An 18,961-nucleotide genomic window follows, 5' to 3' on the forward strand; every position below is an offset into this window, starting at 1 on the left:
TTCTCCTTAAAAAATGTGCAGTGCTTCAGAAAGAGAGCGCTTCAGAAAGAGAAGAATTATCATTAAGGTCTCTATTGATCCCTGGGATCCCAGGGCATGAAAGATCCAAAGATACAATCATCAATCAGCTGGTTAATGGTGTTAAAAGGCATACATATGGGATTAACAGCTTTAGCATTTGCGTATGAATTTTCATTCTCAAGAGAAAGTCTGAATCAGAGTTACAAGCTTCTTGTTGGAATTCATCTTGAATACAGATCTTCTACCATCCAGCTTGAAGGATACATGCATTGTAATAGGTAAGCTCAAAGATCACAAAATCCATAATAATTACTAGAAGGTGTCTAATTTTTTGGCCTTGAAAGCCTGGGTTCAGACCAGTAGATTTGCCACTTCTCAGGAGGAGAAAAAAACAGCAGATTTTCTTGATCCTCTAAGCAAATCACATCAGGATCCTCAATGGACATGTGAGACAAGTTGTGTGACAAAATCGAATCAATGATATACAAACTTAAACCCAAAAACACCACAGATCAACCAAGGTTCATTCATAAGTTTGCAGTTGCTGCAGATCAATACCATAAGAAAAAGAGGAATAACAATGAAATGTTTAAAAGAAATATATTGTATAATGATGCCGATCTCTGCAAAAAGATGTCTTTCAATGTAAACCATTTCCCCCCCTTTCAGATAGTGTATCTCACTAAATATCTATGTGCATTAAGAAATGAAAGGACTCAAAGGGAAAGGTGAAACTTTCCACTTTACAATCCAAAAAGCCATCAGTTAAGAGTTGAAAGGAACAATCTTGGCTGGCAGATAAGGACAAAAGAAATTTGAATGCATGTTGAATTTCGGGTTAGATATATATTTTATAATTTTCAGACCTTCCAAATTGGTTTTTGAAGTTAAACATCTCCCAACAAAGTTTCACCCGCTGGCCTCATGTTCATTTCATTTTTTTCTGAAATAGATATATGGGATCATTTATAGTTATCGCCGCAAAGTCATCAGCCTACAGAGTTAGTTAGTCATTGGGCATTACAATGCTCAACCAGATGGACCAGTCACCCCTCCTTGTGAAGCAATCATCTCCATTGCATCAAATACTCAGACTAAATGTAGAAACTCCATTTCAATCAGATTCCTAGTGAAACACTTTACATGATGGTGTAATAGCTTGACTAATATTCAACAGCAGAACACTGAAACAGTATCTAGGAAATTTCGTCAAACTGTTGTCCCGACTAGTTGAAAGTCCTTCTTAGACTAATAGGATGCCAAGTTGAGGCCCTGCTAATCCCAATCACGTGGTCATTCCTTCACCCGAACTGCTCTCAGAAATCAAAGACAACGCCCGGCATTGAAGTTACTGCTTGACGTGACTCGGAATGTCTGCTAACCTGCCCCTCCACGTGCAAGCCAACTGGTTCGAACATGGAAAGTTGAAACCCGAGTTACTGCTGGCCAGTCCAATGTGGGACTGATACACGCAATCCGCTCAAACCAAACTGCACTGTTCTTTAACCCGACTGGGAGTCTCTCCTATGCCACTGTTACTATCTGTTACTGCCGTGGCCGTCCAACTTCAAAACCAATAACAAATTAATGTATTTGCTTCTCAGGCCCAGCGCCGAGATTACCAACTGAAACACTTCCTAATCTATTTGCTTCTCAGGCCCAGCGCCGAGATTTCCCACTGAAGTACTTCCTACGGTTGGAATTATATGTAATATAGATATGAAGAAAAATATCCCAACAGAATATACTGATAAGATTGAGAATTTACCATTAAAACCTGATGTCTTTCCAACCAACTTCTGATAACTCGAATTCTTAGATTTCAAATGAGAATACTGGGGCTACGTCCAGCTTCTAGTTCCCAAGGGTTTTTGTCCTTGAGATAACTCAGTCATATTTAAGCAACCAGTATTCCAAATATTAAGTTCATAAATTCTTATGTGTCCAAATCCCAATGCAAGCTCTTCTTTAATAACCTCGAAGTGAGCGAAAAACAGTGACGCAAGGAATGTGGGATAAAACACAATTTTCGTGTTATAGTCACTTAAGTCACTTTATAAAGTAAATAACTTAATAACAACATAAAGTGACTTTATCCACACACTTTTAATAAAATACTGAAATATATAAAATACAACCTCCAATGTGACTGGTAGGTATCCTGTTATCTATTGCCGTTAATCTATCCGGATGTGGAGATAGATTAACCTGGCGCCAAGACACTAGAGCTGAGAAGGGCATATGACAGTCCTCCCTTCCCGGGATTGCTTGCCCTCAAGCAATCTCAATGTTGGGTACTGCAGTATAGACTCACCTTCCCAAGTGACGTCCTCATATGGTAAGTCTTTCCATCAGATTAGATATTCCTTGACAATTCTGTTACGCAGTTTCCTCTCCCTGGTTTCAATCACTTCCTCCAGCACCAAAATAAGCTTACCCACCTCATCCAACGGGGGCAAACTCTCTGAAGGTACAATTTGCTGGCCCACGGCCTTCTTGAAGCATGAAACATGAAAAATGTTGTGGATTCGACTATCCTCTGGCAAATCCAACTCCTAAGCGACCTCTCCTACCCTCCTGGTGATACAATAAAGTCCATAAAATCTGGGCTTCAGTTTCTCTGACCCACTTTTCTTCAAGGAGCTTTGTCTATATGCTTGTAGACAAAGAAAAACTCTATCCCCCAACTCAAAACTTCGCTCAGTACGATGTTGATCAGCATATAACTTATGTTGGTTCTATGCCTGTTAAATATTGTCCCTGAGAGCTAGGAGGATGTCCTATTGGTCCACAACCCAATCTTTGGCCAATAGTGCCCTGTTGTCCTGTAAGGCCAAATCAATAAAAGAGACGGGCTCATACCCATAAAGGGCGCGGAAAGGGGTCATCCAAATGGACATATGATAAGTGGAGTTATAACAATACTCCTCCAAGTACAACCACTTAACCCATGCTCTCTACTGGCTTGTAATGTAATTTTGTTTTTGTAATATATAACATCATTCATTACCTTGTATCATTCATCCTGAAGTATACCATCCATAACCTGACACGCATGAGCATTTTTGGAATACTCCACTAGTAGCTGGGACCTCCAATCTGCTGAAATCTTAGAAATGGCGTAACATTGTAGCATTGGGGGTCTTCGGGAAAGAGCATCCGCAACTATGTTATTTTTCCCCTTTAAATACTCAACGTCAAAATCGTAAGCTTGTATCTTGCTGACCCATTTCTGCTACCTTTCATTCAACTCCTTCTGTTCAAAGAAGTAGCGTAAGCTGTTATGATCGGTCTTTACTGTAAATTTACTTCCCACCAAATACTGCCTAAATTTGGCTAAGACATGCATTATAGCTAGCATCTCCTTATCATAAGTGGAATATAGTAACTCACTACCCCTAAGTTTTCTGCTCTCAAAAGCATGGGATGACAATCCTGCATCAATACTACTCCTATTCCGCTTCCCAAAGCATCACACTCTAAACCGAAGGGTCTAGAAAAATCAGGAAGTGCTAGCACTGGACATGTACTCATCACCTGTTTCAGTCTATCAAATGCTGCTGTAATGTTCCCGTTATAAATTAAATTGTTTATCAAAATGTTGTAATGGGCCGATTGATTTAATGTATCTCGGACCCATTTTTATTTTTGTTTCCGTAATTTGTGTCGCTGTCGGTGTAATGTCCCAAGTAGGACCTTACTTAATTTGTAAAATTATTCTCAGTTAGACTTTGAGCTGTAATGGAAATTTGCATTGCTTTCTCGTAGATTATTTTGCAGTCTCATGGAATGTTATACACAATGTTTGTCAGCAATATTAATTAGATCATATCATTTTATATTTTCATGTGATTAATGCCAGTTATTCCTTCTATGACCCCCACTCGTGGAATTTATTTTATGTTGATCATCTATCTATTCCAGTCTATGTGCCAATCACTACTTAAACTCCATGAGCAAATAAAGTCGCTGCTTTATATCATCCCACTAATTTTATTGCACTTGTATGTATTCTTATACAGCCACATCAGATCCACTAGTAACTCAATAATATTGTAACCTCTGCTGCAATGCACACACTTTACTTTCCCACATCAACAAGCTGTGGTATTATATTTTCTTTATGTACTATTTTTCTATATGATTGTAGGTACCTCCGATAGAAATTTCTGAACAATATTGTTCGAATGGTATTCTCCTTTTCTAGAGTGAAATCACTATTTGCTATTCCCGTACACCACTCCTTAATTATATTCCCTATTGTGATGTTCGATGTTGCTTCTTCTCACTTGCAATGATACTTTTGTCTGCTATGATTTTTCAACACGTTAGAAATAAGATTATATTCCTGTTCTTTTATTTCAGTGATTCATCTTTAGGCATCATCTGTGTCAGCCGACTGGATGGTTCCGGCGGTGTTTCTGTAGCCGACGGAATGATGTCCGGTGGTGTTTCTGTATTCTGTAGCCGACGGGGTGATGTCCGGCGGTGTTTCTATATTCTGTAGCCGATGTCGTCAGTAAATAGTTTGTAGCGAATAGAATATTTGTGGGCGATGGACTCCTTCGGGAAGGTTCGGCGGTAGTATTTATATCCCGTCTGGGATCATTGTAATGTATCTTGTGATATGATATGCTCTGTATGTAATGTCTGGCATATGCGAATATAATTCTGATGTTCATGTTCATTGTCTGTCTACGTTCATTTTCTTTACCTGTACGGTAAACAATCTATGGTTCTCCCATGTAATATACAATTTCTTCATATCTCTTGTCATCGCTATATTTTCCGGAATGCAACCCTGGATGTATCAACTTATTTCTACCGCTGACTGGACCCAACTCTTGTAATTCATTTTGCTTGTATTTCAATGGCTGGGCCATATCGCATGTGAGTGTATAATCATTCCAATCTTGTGAACATAATGAGTTACCAAATAGATAGCTGCGATGAAATCCTTAATCTCCAAATGGTACTTTAGTAGCGGTTGTAATAACTATAATATCCATAAATCTTCAGTATGATGGATATATCTCCAGGCTATGATTGGATTTGCTGAGTATACTCCATCATTGGTTCCTTCGGTCGGTCTTGGTGTGGAATTAGTTTGCTAATTTCATTTGATTGCTCTTGACGTCTTTCATGATTGCTTTTGTCTTCCTTCATCCTTCAATGATCCACTCCATGATCCATTGCAAGTTCCTCTAATCACTCTCCAGCTTGACTAGTGCTCAAAACCTATGACGCGGACGGCTTGTCTAGTGGATAGCTTACCCAGCGTTGTAAACAGGGTGTATACGTAAATTGGATTTCTTTATCTATATGTCAAATGTTATGTGTATATCGTTTTGGCCTGGAGTGATTTGTCAACCTTGTGTGTTAACTATTTGTTGATGGTGACTATGTTGGTATTCTCCTTTGGATATGACTTCCGAGTATTTCCTCCTTGCTATGCACATTGGGTTTGCTGGAATCTATCCCGTGATTTATATCGCCAAAGAATAGCTATCCCCAATGCTTGTCTTCCCTGTAATAATTTGCATAATCACTGTATGTTCCAATTTCCCTCCTTTGATAATGACCAACCCTTCTCCATTTTAAATGCTCCATAATATATCCTTTCTTCTTTTTTCCCTGATATATAAATCTGAGCTAAAAGTTGTGACTATTCATAAGTTTATATTTAGCCTATTGGTTTTGTTTATATTAAAATGTTTGGGAAGTATATTATTATATATATATATATATATATATATACACACACACACACACACGATAGGCTAACAAGATTTAATACTAAATGTATATGTTATGTATTATATAATAATCAGATCATAATAATAATAGATTTATTATTATTTATTTAGGAATTCTTCTATTTTATTTTACAAATATAATTATTTATATTATATTATACTATTTTCATAGTATCATAATATATTAATTAATATTATATTATATTATATCAATTTGATAAATATATTTAATCATAACTTACAATATTTGTGTAGTTATTTATTATTATTTTAATTGGTATTAATTATTTAACTTCATCAAGTGCAATTATAATTATATTATATGATATTATATTTATTTATTTATTTCTTATATTAGCTCTATTATTAAAATTGATCTCGGAAATGGGGACATTATAGTTGGCTATCTTTGAACACCCTCGGAAAGATGTTCCCAACGGGTATTTAAGTACAACATGTAGGTTGTCTTTAGGCATGCAATTTGGATTATTTTCTTTGTACTACAAATTCTTGTCGGGATTCTCTGTTGTTCGCCATTTCGGAAGTGACAGATCTTCCCTATTTGGTCATTTCCGGTTTCGGTGGGATTCAACCCTCACCCTATTTTGTTGCCTGTACTACTTCGCTCGGATCTGGCAAGTCGTAGCATCATCATATTGCATCTATTGTGTTGGTTCGATCGACTCCTATTTTGTGTACTTCCATTTGTTGTTTATCGCCATTAAATCTGGCTACTCATTCACACTATTTGTTAGTCTGCAAATTATGATCATTCATCTCCAGTCACCACTGTACACCGTACAACCTTCCATTTTCAACCTCCATTTCCTCCTAAGACCACCGTACGGCCTTCCAATTTGACTGTACGGCCTTCTACACTTCCCGCAGTTGCTTTGGTGTCCGCCAGACCCACCGTACGGCCCTCCAAGTGTCTTCATCGTATGGCCCTCCCTCACTTCTGCTCACCCCTTGGATTGCAGTTGTACAACATACGAACTCCATTTGTCCACTGTACAACTCCCATTCGAACATTTCCTTCCTTCTCTTGCATTCAACTCCTACCGTATGGTCACATAATACTCTTTGCCATCGTACGGATCCCTCATGGTGACCTATGGACAAGGAAGATTACTCCAATTGGATTGTATGGCTATCACCTGCTTCAGAGGGAACATTACAGTGGTATCAGAGCTCTTCGATCCTGCCAGCTTGTGGACAATGAATGAGATTTTATAGCCGAAAGAGGAGGACACATTTCGTTGATCGAATGGCTGCCGAACCGGAACTGACAACTATCAAACTGGTGGCACTACTGAGGGAACTTGCCAGGAACCAGACACAGATCACTAATACGCAATGACTCATGGAAGAGAGTCAAGAAGTTGGCGGACAATAAAATATCCAACGAACAAAATGGTCACAGCATGGACTCGGTGTCGGGTAAATCAAACCCTCATCCAACATACTCTCAACCTTCCATGCCAACTTTTCCTTCACAACACAAAGGGAAACAACCAACCTTTGAAGAGATGCAAGAACAACTAAGAGAAGATTGGAAGAATGCAAATTTTGAAGAAGATATATCCTATAAAGATTATGCGGATCTGAGAATGAGATATTCGGGAGGCGGTAACAAAGGATAGTTTAACGATGATCTCAAAAGAAAGTTGGGTAAAGTAAATTTGTCTCCATTTGACGGATCCGGTTCCATATTTGCACAAGCGCGGGTAATGAAGGCCGATACTTCCAATTGAATAATATGCCAAAAGAAGAAACAATCAAATTTGTGGCGCTGCACTTGGAGGGAGTTGCGCATGAGTGGTGGCATCACAGCACCATCACATTAGGACATGATCAAATAGATACTTATGCGGAATTCACGGAGAGATTGATAGAGTGGTTCGATGGTTAAGATCCGAAACTCAATTTCAAAGATTTGGCACAGCTAGGACAAAATGGATCGGTCGATCAGTACATTGCGGAATTTCAAAAACTCTCTATTCTGGTCACGGACATTTCCAAAAGAAGACGGGTAGTACTCTTCATGGATGGACTGACAAAACCTCTGAAAGGTTGGGTAAAGGGGTTCAACCCTGCCACCCTGTCGAAGGCTATCATTAAGGCACGGAGTATGGCATCGTCATCCGTGTCATCCTCTCGAAGTTACTCACATGCCAAACCGTCAGCGTTTTCGAGGGAAAATAAACCTCCGCCCAGGAAGTCGTTGTTGGACGAAGCTACCAGACAGGAACTCCGAAGGAAGAAACTATGTTTCAATTGCAAGGGACCTTGGGAGCCTGGCCACAGATGCCTCGAAAAAGGGAAGATCCATTACATTGAGATTGTGTTCGATGATGAGGACGAACACGAAGAAATGTTTGTCGAAGACAACCAACCTCACGACAACACCAACATGATTAGCTTAAACCGTACGGAAAGAATTGCAGCTTTGGTACAGCACGAAGGAACCATTGCACTAGCCAGTAGCCCAAGGTGCACAGTTTTTCGTGTACGGGGAACCCTCCAAGGACAACAGGTTATGGTCATGCTGGATAGCAGAGCTACTCTAAATTTCATAAACTCATCAATAGTAAAGCGAAGAAATCTACCTACGGAGACGCACACAGGCTTTTACGTCAAGGTTGCCAGAGAGACTCTTCTGCCCTACACGCACCTTGTTCCTCAGCTAAGTATCACAATGGCAAATCACACAGTGACTGAGGATTTCTTCATAGTAGACCTGGATGACATGGAAGTTATTCTAGGCATACAATATATAGAGACACTTAATGAATACACTCAAAGTTTCAAACGGATGGACTTCAATTTTGTTGTCAATGGAAAGAAAGTTGTCCTTCGTCGAATGGCAAATGAAGGTCTGAAGGAAGTTTTTGCGCATCGAATGGAGGCAATTTTTCAACATGATGACGTTGCATGGGCCACACATTGTTTTATCTCGGCAAAACCTATAAAAGGGCATCGGATACCTCCACAAGATGATGAGCTCCAGAATATTTTGAGTAAACATGATAAAGTTTTCATTGACATTTCTCTTGGCATACCACCTCATCGAGGGTTTGAGCATACTATCGAGTTGGAAACAAGAGCCAAGCCATTCATAACCACACTGTACCGCTATAAGAAGAAACGCAAAGATGAGATCGAAAAAACAATTCAAGAACTGCTAGAGAAAAGGATGAATCCGACCCAGTTCCAGCCCTTTCACATCATCTGTGGTTTTGGTCAAAAAGAAGGATGAGATGATGCACATGTGTGTGGACTACCGTGCGTTGAACAAAAAAACAATAAAGAATAGATATCCCATTCCAAGGATAGACAAGTTGGATGAGTTGCATGGCGCAATCTATTCTTCAAAAATAGATCTCCGTTCTGGATACCATCAAATCCGCATGAGGGAGGCAAAAATAGAAAAGACTGCCTTCCGTTGCCACTACCGACATTACGAGTTTCTAGTCATGCTGTTCGTATTGACAAATGCACCTGCTACATTCCAATCATGTATGAATCGCATTTTCAACAAACAACTACGTAAGTACTTATTGATATTTTTTGATGATCTTATTTATAGCAGGACATGGGAGGAGCACCTGAAGCATCTGAATGAAGTCCTAAGTATCATGGAGGAACAGTCTCTGTTCGCCAAGCAATCCAAGTGTGAATTCAGTATGACAGAAATATTGTACCTGGGGCATGTTGTCAATAAATACGGAGTTCAAGTGCATCAAGAGAAGATTCAGGCTATCCTTGATTGGCCTCCCCCAAAATCATTCATGGATTTGTGAGGATTTTTCAACTATGCAATTATTACCGCAAGTTCATCAAAGGATTCTCTCAGCTCAACGCACCTTTGACGGATCTAACAAAGAAGGGGTCTTTCCAGTGGAACGAAAAGGGACAACTCACTTTCGATAAATTGAAAGAGGCAATGAGCACTTGTCCCGTATTGGCATTACCTAACTTCACTCGACCATTCATTTTGGAGTGCGACACGTCCGAAGAAGGCATTAGCACGGTACTGATGTAGGATAGACACCCCATAGCTTATGAGAGCAGGAAGCTTACGCAAACAAAATGCCTCTATTCTATCTATGACAAGGAGATGTTGGCCATCGTACATGCACTAACCAAGTTCCGGCAGTATCTAGCAGGTGCCAAGTTTGTCGTCCACACGAATCACAATAGCTTGAGATACTTTTTGGAGCAACGGGATTTGAATGAGAGACAACAAAAATGGGTAAGCAAGGTTCAGGCCTTCGATTTTGATATTGAATATGTAAAAGGAAGAAACAATGTGGTTGCAGATGCTTTGTCTAGAAAGCCCGCCGTCTTCTTACTAACCCAGATTTTGGCCGATTGGAAAGCACAGTTGTTGGTAGAATATTCCAAAAACACATTTGCCTGTGAGCTAATGGATGGCATCACCAAGGATGATAGGTACAAAGTAGTAGATGACATCATTTACTATAAGGGTCGGATATTCCTAGTGCCTGAATCTAAATTGAAGCAGAAAATCCTGAAGGAAGTACACAACTCACCCTGGGCAGAACATTCAGGCTTCCTCAAAATGTACAGAAGTCTACCGGAGAGGTTTTCATGGAAAGGATTAAAAGGGGACGTCTTGTAGTATGTAAGAGAGTGTGCGGTCTGCTAGCAGAACAAATCCAAACATACCCTACCTATCGGGTTATCGCAACCGCTGCCAATTCCAAAACATAAGTGGGAAAGTATCTCGATGGATTTCATAACGGAGCTTCCCAAGGTGAATGGAAAGGATTGTATTTTCGTGGTGATCGACAGGTTGACAAAGTACGCATATTTCTTCGCCATCCCCTCAGAATTTCAGGTCGCACAAGTTGCTGAGCTGTTTTTTAGAGAAGTCTTTCGTCTGTAAGGGTTACCCTAAAACATTGTCAATGATCAGGATAGGCGATTCATCAATATCTTTTGGACAGAACTGTTTCGAATGACAGGGACAGAATTGTCACCAAGTACTAATTACCACCTACAGACTGAAGGACAGACAAAGATTGTGAACAAATGGCACAAAGGTTACCTTCAGAACTATGTTTCGACACAACAACGAGCATGGGTCAAATGGATACATCTAAGGGAATATTGCTACAATACCACGTACCACATGTCCATTGGAATGGCACCCTTCAAAGCTCTGTACGGCTATGAACCCCTTTCCTTCATCGACACGGTTCTGGGTGACTGTCACGCACCAAGGGTGAGGGACTGGCTTCAAGAGGGACAGGACATACTGAGATGCTTGAAGGAAAACTTACAGCAAGCACAAAATCAACAAAAGATGTACGCCGACAGACATAGACTGGAGAGGAGTTTCGAAGTAGGGGACTTGGTTTATCTAAGGCTCCAACCGTATCGGCAATCCTCATTGAAGGAATGGGGAAAAGAAAAACTGAAACCCCAATTCTATGGCCCCTATCGAGTAACTCACCGCATTGGTGAAGTTGCTTACGAGTTGGAACTTCCGGAGGGTAGCCATATTCATAATGTCTTCCATGTTTCTTGTCTAAAGAAAGTCATAGGGAAGAACATCACAGTTGCTACCGACCTTCACCACTCAATGAAGAAGGAAAGCTCATTTTGGAATCGGCTGAGATCCTCGAAGTACGTGAAAAGATCTTACAAAACCGCACTGTGAAGGAATATTTGGTACACTGGCGACACCTACCGTTGGACAACGCGACATGGGAGGGCGAGCACATTCTCTAGCACCTGGCATTGCATTTGCTTGAGGACAAGCAAAATTTGGGATGGGAGGACTGTAATGTTCCCGTTATAAAATAAATTGTTTATCAAAATGTTGTAACGAGCCGATTGATTTAATGTATCTCAGACCCATTTTTATTTTTGTTTTTATAATTTGTGTCGCCGTTGGCTATCTTTGTACACCCTCGAAAAGTTGTTCCCGACAGATATTTAAGCACGACATGTAGGTTGTCTTTAGGCATGCAATTTGGATTATTTTCATTGTACTGCGAATTCCTATTGGGATTCTCTGTTGTTCGCCATTTCGGAAGTGAAAGATCTTCCCTATTCGGTCATTTCCGATTTTGGTGGGATTCAACCCTCACCCTATTCCGTCACCTGTAATATTTCACTCGGATCTAACAAGTCAAACATCATATTGCAATTATCTATTGTGTTGGTTCGATCTACTCCTGTTCTGTGTACTTCCATTTGTTGTTTATCGCCATTAAATCTGGTTACTTATCACACTATCTGTTAGTTTACAAATTCTGATCATTCATCTCCAGTCACCACCTTCCATTTTCACCCTCCATTTCCTCCTAAGACCACCATACAACCTTCCAATTTGACTATACAACCTTCTGCACTTCCCGTGGTTGCTTTGGTGTCCGCCAGACCCACCGTACGACCCTCCAGGTGTCTTCACCGTACAACCTCCCTCACTTTTGCTCACCTCCATACTACTCACCCCTCATATTGCATTTGTACAAAGTACTGACTCCATTTCTCCACCATACAGCTCTCGCAACTCCCGTACGGACATTTCCTTCCTTCTCCTGTACTCAACTCCCATCGTACGGCCACATACACTCTCTACCATTGTACAGATCCCTCACGGTGACCTACGAACAAGGAAGATTGCTCTAGTCGGATTGTACAGCTATCACCCGCCTAGGACAAAACATTATAGCTGCCTCAGAATCCTCTGTCCAACTAAATGCCCCTTTCCATGCTAGATCGGTAAGAGGTGCTGCTACCTAGGAAAAACCTTTGGCAAACTGCCAATAATAGGAACAAAGACCAAGAAAACGCCACAACTCAGATACATCTCTCGGTGGTGGCCAATCCAGAATTGCTTGTATCTTCTCCTAATGCACCTTAACCACCTCAGCACCAATCACATGCCCCAAATAGAGAATCTCGATTAGCCCAAATTCGCACTTAGATTCTTTTGCGAATAAGAAATGTTCCTCCATGAGACTAAGGACCTCATCCAAATGTTGCAAAAGTTCTTCCCAAGTCCAGCTGAAGATTAATATGTCATCAAAGAAAACCAACACACTCTTAGTTGTTTTTTGAAAATATGGTTCATGCACGACTAAAAAGTGGTTGGAGCATTAGTGAGCCCAAATGGCATCACCAAGAACTCGTAGTATCCGTAGTGGCATCTAAAAGCTGTCTTATGCACATCCTCCTCTCGGACACGTATCTAGTGGTATCCTGATCGAAGGTCTATCTTCGAGAAGCGAACTGCCCCATGAAGCTCATCAATGTGGGGAATCGGATACCTGTTTTTAATGGTTCTCTTGTTCAAGGTGCGGTAGTCTATACACATCCGAAGGGTGCCGTCCTTCTTAACCAACACCACTGAAGAGGCAAAGGGGCTAGAGTTGGGTCTGATATGTCCAATATCTAAAAGCTCCTTGATCATCTTCTCTATCTCCTCCTTGTAGTGCCTGGGGTGACGATAAGGAGTGGTAATGACAGGTTTGGCACCCTCCTCTAGCTCAATAATATGCTCAAACCCTCTATCTGGTGGGATTCCCGAAGGTATATCCTCAAACACTCTCTTGTGCTTGTTTAAAACTGTTTGAATGTCATAATGATACTGCTGCCCTGTATCCTGTGTCTCCTTGGAGGAGATGAAACACTGTGTCGCCCACTCTATATCATCATGTCTCAAAATGGCCTCCATCCTGTGAGTTGTAATCAATCTGGGTCCACTATCTAGTATGGCTTTTAGGACTACTAACCGATCACCCTGTGAGAATTCCAACTGCATGGTCTCGTGATCAAAAGAGTACTTGTGAAAAGTCCTTAACCACTCTCTACCCAGAATGGCATCCAAATCATCCAAATCAACAACGTAGAAATCAGTCACTAAAAGATAATCGTCAAATTGTATCGGAAGACCGGCTACTTTCTCCATACACCTCAACACTTCACTGCCTGCTAACTTCACCTCAAACTCGGGAATGTCAACTGTTTGCAGACCTCTACTAGTTACCATCCGTGTACTAATGAAATTATGAGAGGCTCCTGTATCCAAGAGGCAAACAATGCGCTCTCCCTTAACTACACCCTTCACTCTAAAAGGATGACATGTCGGATCACTAGAAAGAGTGGCTATAACTGGAGGCCGTTTCGTGACGTTTTTCTTCTTCTTATCTTTAAGGGGTTGCTCTTCCACTTCTTTTTCCTCGTTGTCCTCAACATCTTCACCTTCCTGTTGCTCCCCTTCATCCTCGGAGAGAACCTCAAAATAATGTATCTTTCCTTTCCCAAGGCACCTGTGATCGAGGGTCCAAGGCTCCCTGCAAATAAAGCACAATTTCTTCCTCCTAAGTTCATTTCATGTTTCAAAATCCAATCTGGGAGGATTTGGTTTTTGTTTCCTTGGCTCGATGTAGATCTCCTGTAAGGTTTCTTTGGAGGCTGTAATATCAATGAAGGTGAATCCAAATCATGAGCTATCTTGATCACGTCATCCAAGGTGTTTGGTTTAAGGACCTTAACCAAACCTCTAAACCTGTTCTGTAACCCCTCTATGAATAGCATCACCTTCTGTTGTTCTAACATATCTGGCACCATAGCTGATATACGTTGAAACTCATCAATGAACTTATCTAAAGATCCACTCTGACATAACTGAGCCAAATCCCTGTAATAGACTTCAACATCCTTCCTGTCAAAGCGAGTAATCAGCTTGGAGCTAAAAGTCTCATATGAAATTATGAGGCCATGATTCTGGGTGACTAATCCATGATGCCACCAATCGTACACGGCTTTCTCTAGGTGCATGGTCGCAAATCTGATGGCTTCCGCTTCAGCCATGGGCTTAAGTGTCAAATAAGTATCCAACTTGTGAATCTAAGCTCTAGCGGATGTCTGACCACTACCATCAAAAGCGGGGAGAGTTCGTTTGTTCATAACATGTTTTAGATCCCTGTTAGGTGCTCTCGGTCTCCAATCCTGCTACTGCCTATCAGCCTCTCTTTTCTAATTTAGATACTGAACAAAGGTCAGATTTTGTTTAACAGGATCCAAAAACAAATCCCACTCATCAAATGTTGCCATCACATTGTTTGGTAATAAATTCGGAGCTGTTGGTGGTACAACTTCTTCTTCTACATTAAAAACCGACATCAAGGGCTTGTTCGTGTTATGTGTGGGAGCTCTAGCTGCTCAGGGAGATCCAACTATACTACCACCTCCACTGTGATGGCTAGGAGCCCTTCTATGGATTGGAAGCAACTGCTGCATAGTACCTGCTAATTGCTGAAGAGCATTTGCAATGTTGTTCTACCCATCTCTAATAGCCTATAATGTTTCCCGGACTTCCCTGTCCTGTTCATCTTCATTACGTGCCATTTGAATGTTGTTTTTCGGTTTAGCCTATCCCAAATGACCAACCTGTTGAGTAATATCAGCTTGTTCACCTGTTCCAAAAGTTATTTCCTCATCAACAGAAAAATTGTCTTCAATGTCAATATGTACTGAAGAGTCTTATTCTGACTATAAGTGACTAAATTTATGTTGTCTTCTATTCACTCCTAGCTGTCATTTTAGGGTGATAATGGTCTGCAAGAAATCTTATTATTTCCCACAAGATGGCAGGTCTTGTGGCTTTGATACCACTATAATAACCTTGACTAATATTCAACAGCAGAATACTAAAACAGTATCTAGGAAATTTCGTCAAATTGTTGTCCCAACTAGTTGAAAGTCCTTCTTAGACTGATTGGATGCCAAGTTGAGGCCCTGCTAATCCCCATCACGTGGTTATTCCTTCACCCGAACTGCTCTCAGAAAGCAAAGACAATGCTCGGCATTGAAGTTACTGCTTGACGTGACTCAGACTTTCTGCTAACCTGCCCCTCCACGTGCAAGCCAACTAGTTTAAACATGGAAAGGTGAAACCCAAGTTACTGCTGGCCAACCCAAGGTGGGACTGATACACGCAATTCGCTTAAACCAAAGTGCATTGCTCTTTGACCGGACTTGGAGTCTCTTGTGTCATTGTTACTATCTGTTACTGTTGTGGTCGTCCAACTTCAAAACCAATAACAAATTAATGTATTTGCTTCTTAGGCCCAGCACCAAGATTACCAACTAAAACACTTCCTAATGTATTTGCTTCTCAAGCCCAACGCTGAGATTTCCCACTGAAGTACTTCCTACGGCTGGAATCATATGCAATATAGATATGAAGAAAAACATCCCAACTAAATATACTAATAAGATTGAGAATTTACCATTAAAGCCTGATGTCTTTCTAACCAACTTCTGATAACTCGAATTCTTAGATTTCAAATGAGAAGACTAGGGCTACGTCCAGCTTCTAGCTCCCAAGGTTTTCGTCCTTGAGATAACTCAATCACATTTAAGCAACCAATATTCTGAATATTAAGTTCATAAATTCTTGTGTGTCCAAATCACAATGCAAGCTCTTCTTTTATAACCTCGAAGTGAGGGAAAAACAATGACGCAAGGAATGTGGGATAAAACACAATTTTTGTCCTATAGTCACTTAAGTCACTTTATAAAGTAAATAACTTAATAACATAAAGTGACTTTATCCACACACTTTTAATAAAATACTGAAATATATAAAATAAAACATCCGATGTGACTAGTAGGCATCCTGTTATCTATTATCGTTAATTTATCCGAATGTGGAGATAGATTAACCTAGCGCCAAGACACTAGAGCTGAGAAGGGGACATGACAGATGGATGAGTTGACTCGCTTTCACAGTCCAAATGAGTGGTAGTATCTAGTTTTGAGTGCTCTTAGTTGACTCTCTATGTCTTCTATCTGATGTATCATTATCGAAGAGGCATAGTCAAGATTTGATTCTAGAAGTTGCGGCAGCTCCATTGCATGTGATGTGTCCAAAAATGACATGAATAGTGGCAAGAGAAGATCCACACTGACAAATGGCTCAAATTAAAGGCGATGGTTGATTATCTATAAGGCATTTTTTTCAAACTATGTGTTCATGGTGTACAACCTATATTTGAAAGACCCAACTTACTTAACCCATTTTGACTCCCCCTGTAATGAATATGATTCCAATTGGTTGAGCCATTTGTCTAGTTCGTTTGCATCAATTGCTTCAAAAAAGAAATTTCAAAATTCACTTTTACGATTCAATACCCCAACGAGTCTTCTTGACAAAAAGGTGGATGCCTCAAGCATGACACATATAAACACACCAACTACTTCCATTCTCGTTACCCTACACACAAAGGCTTGGTCAAGAAACTATTTGGAGGTATCTCCAATTCTCTTTGTTTGTCATATAAGATCACTTTAACCAAACAGGAAGATAATTACAAGTGTCACATTTCCAAAAAAGCATACTTCCTACAATCTGACTTTTATATATCATTCTATTTATGGTTATATAACCTTATGATTATTATATGCTTTATAACACATATACCTTTTGATATTTGATAATCTAATTAACTAGTAGGTTAATAATCATTAATTTATTTATAAATGGTAGGTATGAATCAATGTGACTATTACTCCTTCAAGTATTGCCTCAACTCTTCTTCTATATTTAAGGAGTTCTTCTTTCATTGTAAATGATATGTAATTTGGAGATTTAGTGAATTTTACTTCTATGTGCAAGAGGTATCATTGGCCATGTAGAAGTGAGAAGAAGTGATATCCCGGGGTTCTATCGATAATTGTATAGCCAATTATATAAATGCAAAATAAAATAAAGATTAATGTGGTTTTACAAAAAATCTTCCATGCATAACAATATAAAAACTACTACATTGTCCTTTCACATGAAACACGTCAATGGATACAACAAAATAATTAAGGCTCAAAGGTGGAAATGGCCAAATTGAGTTGGTGGATAAGCAAAATACAGATGGGTCAAGCACTACCTTAACTTGGATCGAAATTGCATTTTGCTTCCTTGGGCCTCTTAGAATGGTTTTTGTGGTTCAAATTTTGTTAAGAGTCCCACAACAGGCTAATTGGGTATCCATGTATCTCCAGCATAGGAGAGTCACTTATTAAAGGTTAGTGAAAAAGTTCGCTTAGCGATCTGGCGTAGATCAAGTCAAAACCTGCAATTTTAATATATCAATTGTTCGAATTGGATCGTTTGTTTAGGGAGTGTACGATGATGGAAGAACGAAATTCACTGTATTTTTGGTATTTATACATGTAAAGAAGGCTTGGAAAGGAAATTAGCGATAACCTTACCCTGTTGAATACAATGAAGAATATCGTCCTGTTGTTGAGGAGAAAGGAAATTTCTGCACAGCCATAGCCCGTTGATCTCCTTAACGTGTTCCCACACATTCTGTGCGTGTTGTTCTTCCGTCATCGGGTTTGGACTGCACTGAATTGACGGCAGGAGAGGCAGTTGTGGCTCGTCCTCAGAGTCGGAGTCCCCAAAGACATCTTTCAACGCCAATGCTAGGGCGACCGTATTATCATCGTCTCTCCCTCCCTCTCCTTCTCTCTCTCTGCTCATTTTTGCAATTTCCTCTCTTCACCTGCCCTCCCATGCCGAAGCCCTCAAGTAACAACATTCAAATGCGCAGCTGTGTACTTGCAACCAAAATAGAAAGTCTATGTTACAAAGTGAAATAAATGCTTTCAGGTACAAGTAACCAAGGTGTAAGAAAATATTTACCAATAAAAAATTAATATGTTTAAATGATGAAACTTTAGGAAATGTGAAAAGTTCTTTTAAAAAATTTGAATATGATTGGTCAAATTAAATTCACAAATTACATTTAATTGATCCAATAGTATTCTACCATGATAAGAATTAAAAATTGAATATGTAATAACAATTAAGGTGAAAAGAAATACCTATTCAAAAAAAAATTTATATAGGACAACTGGTTAGAGAGCCACATGTCTAACATAGAAGGTGTAGAATTATATATCACAAATGTTTTGCATATCTTTTAGTAACTATTGTATTTATATGTGTACTTATATAAAACATAATTGTGAAACAAATGAATGGCTAAGATCATTAATATGATATACAATTGTAATATTATTATCAAATTCAACTATGTAGTATTGTTGGTCAGTGAGTCTGACTCAATATACCAAAGTTGAATCTTGATGGTAATATCATAATTTGACTTGATATGGAAAAATATCCCCTAATTGTC

At 39.7% G+C, this 18,961-nt stretch overlaps 1 protein-coding gene across 4 annotated transcripts in view; it reads right to left on the bottom strand.

The window, feature by feature from the left end:
- LOC149535010 (2-oxoglutarate (2OG) and Fe(II)-dependent oxygenase superfamily protein) overlaps positions 1-18,410 on the bottom strand; it is a 152,608-nt gene extending 134,198 nt beyond the window's left edge. For 3 of the 4 annotated variants that reach the window (XM_089803505.1, XM_089803508.1, XM_089803507.1), the window contains exon 1: positions 18,030-18,393. In XM_089803505.1, coding sequence (XP_089659631.1) covers positions 18,030-18,303 — 274 coding nt within the window. In that variant the 5' untranslated portion in view covers positions 18,304-18,393. Of the gene's footprint in view, positions 1-18,029 lie in introns of all 4 variants that reach the window. The other variant, XM_089803506.1, reaches the window with a different exon arrangement.
- Positions 18,411-18,961: the final 551 nt, after the last annotated feature.

The sequence above is a fragment of the Cupressus sempervirens genome, chromosome 10 (assembly GCF_028749045.1).
Source record: "Cupressus sempervirens isolate cs-2001-9-10 chromosome 10, ASM2874904v1, whole genome shotgun sequence".
Lineage (NCBI taxonomy): Eukaryota > Viridiplantae > Streptophyta > Pinopsida > Cupressales > Cupressaceae > Cupressus > Cupressus sempervirens.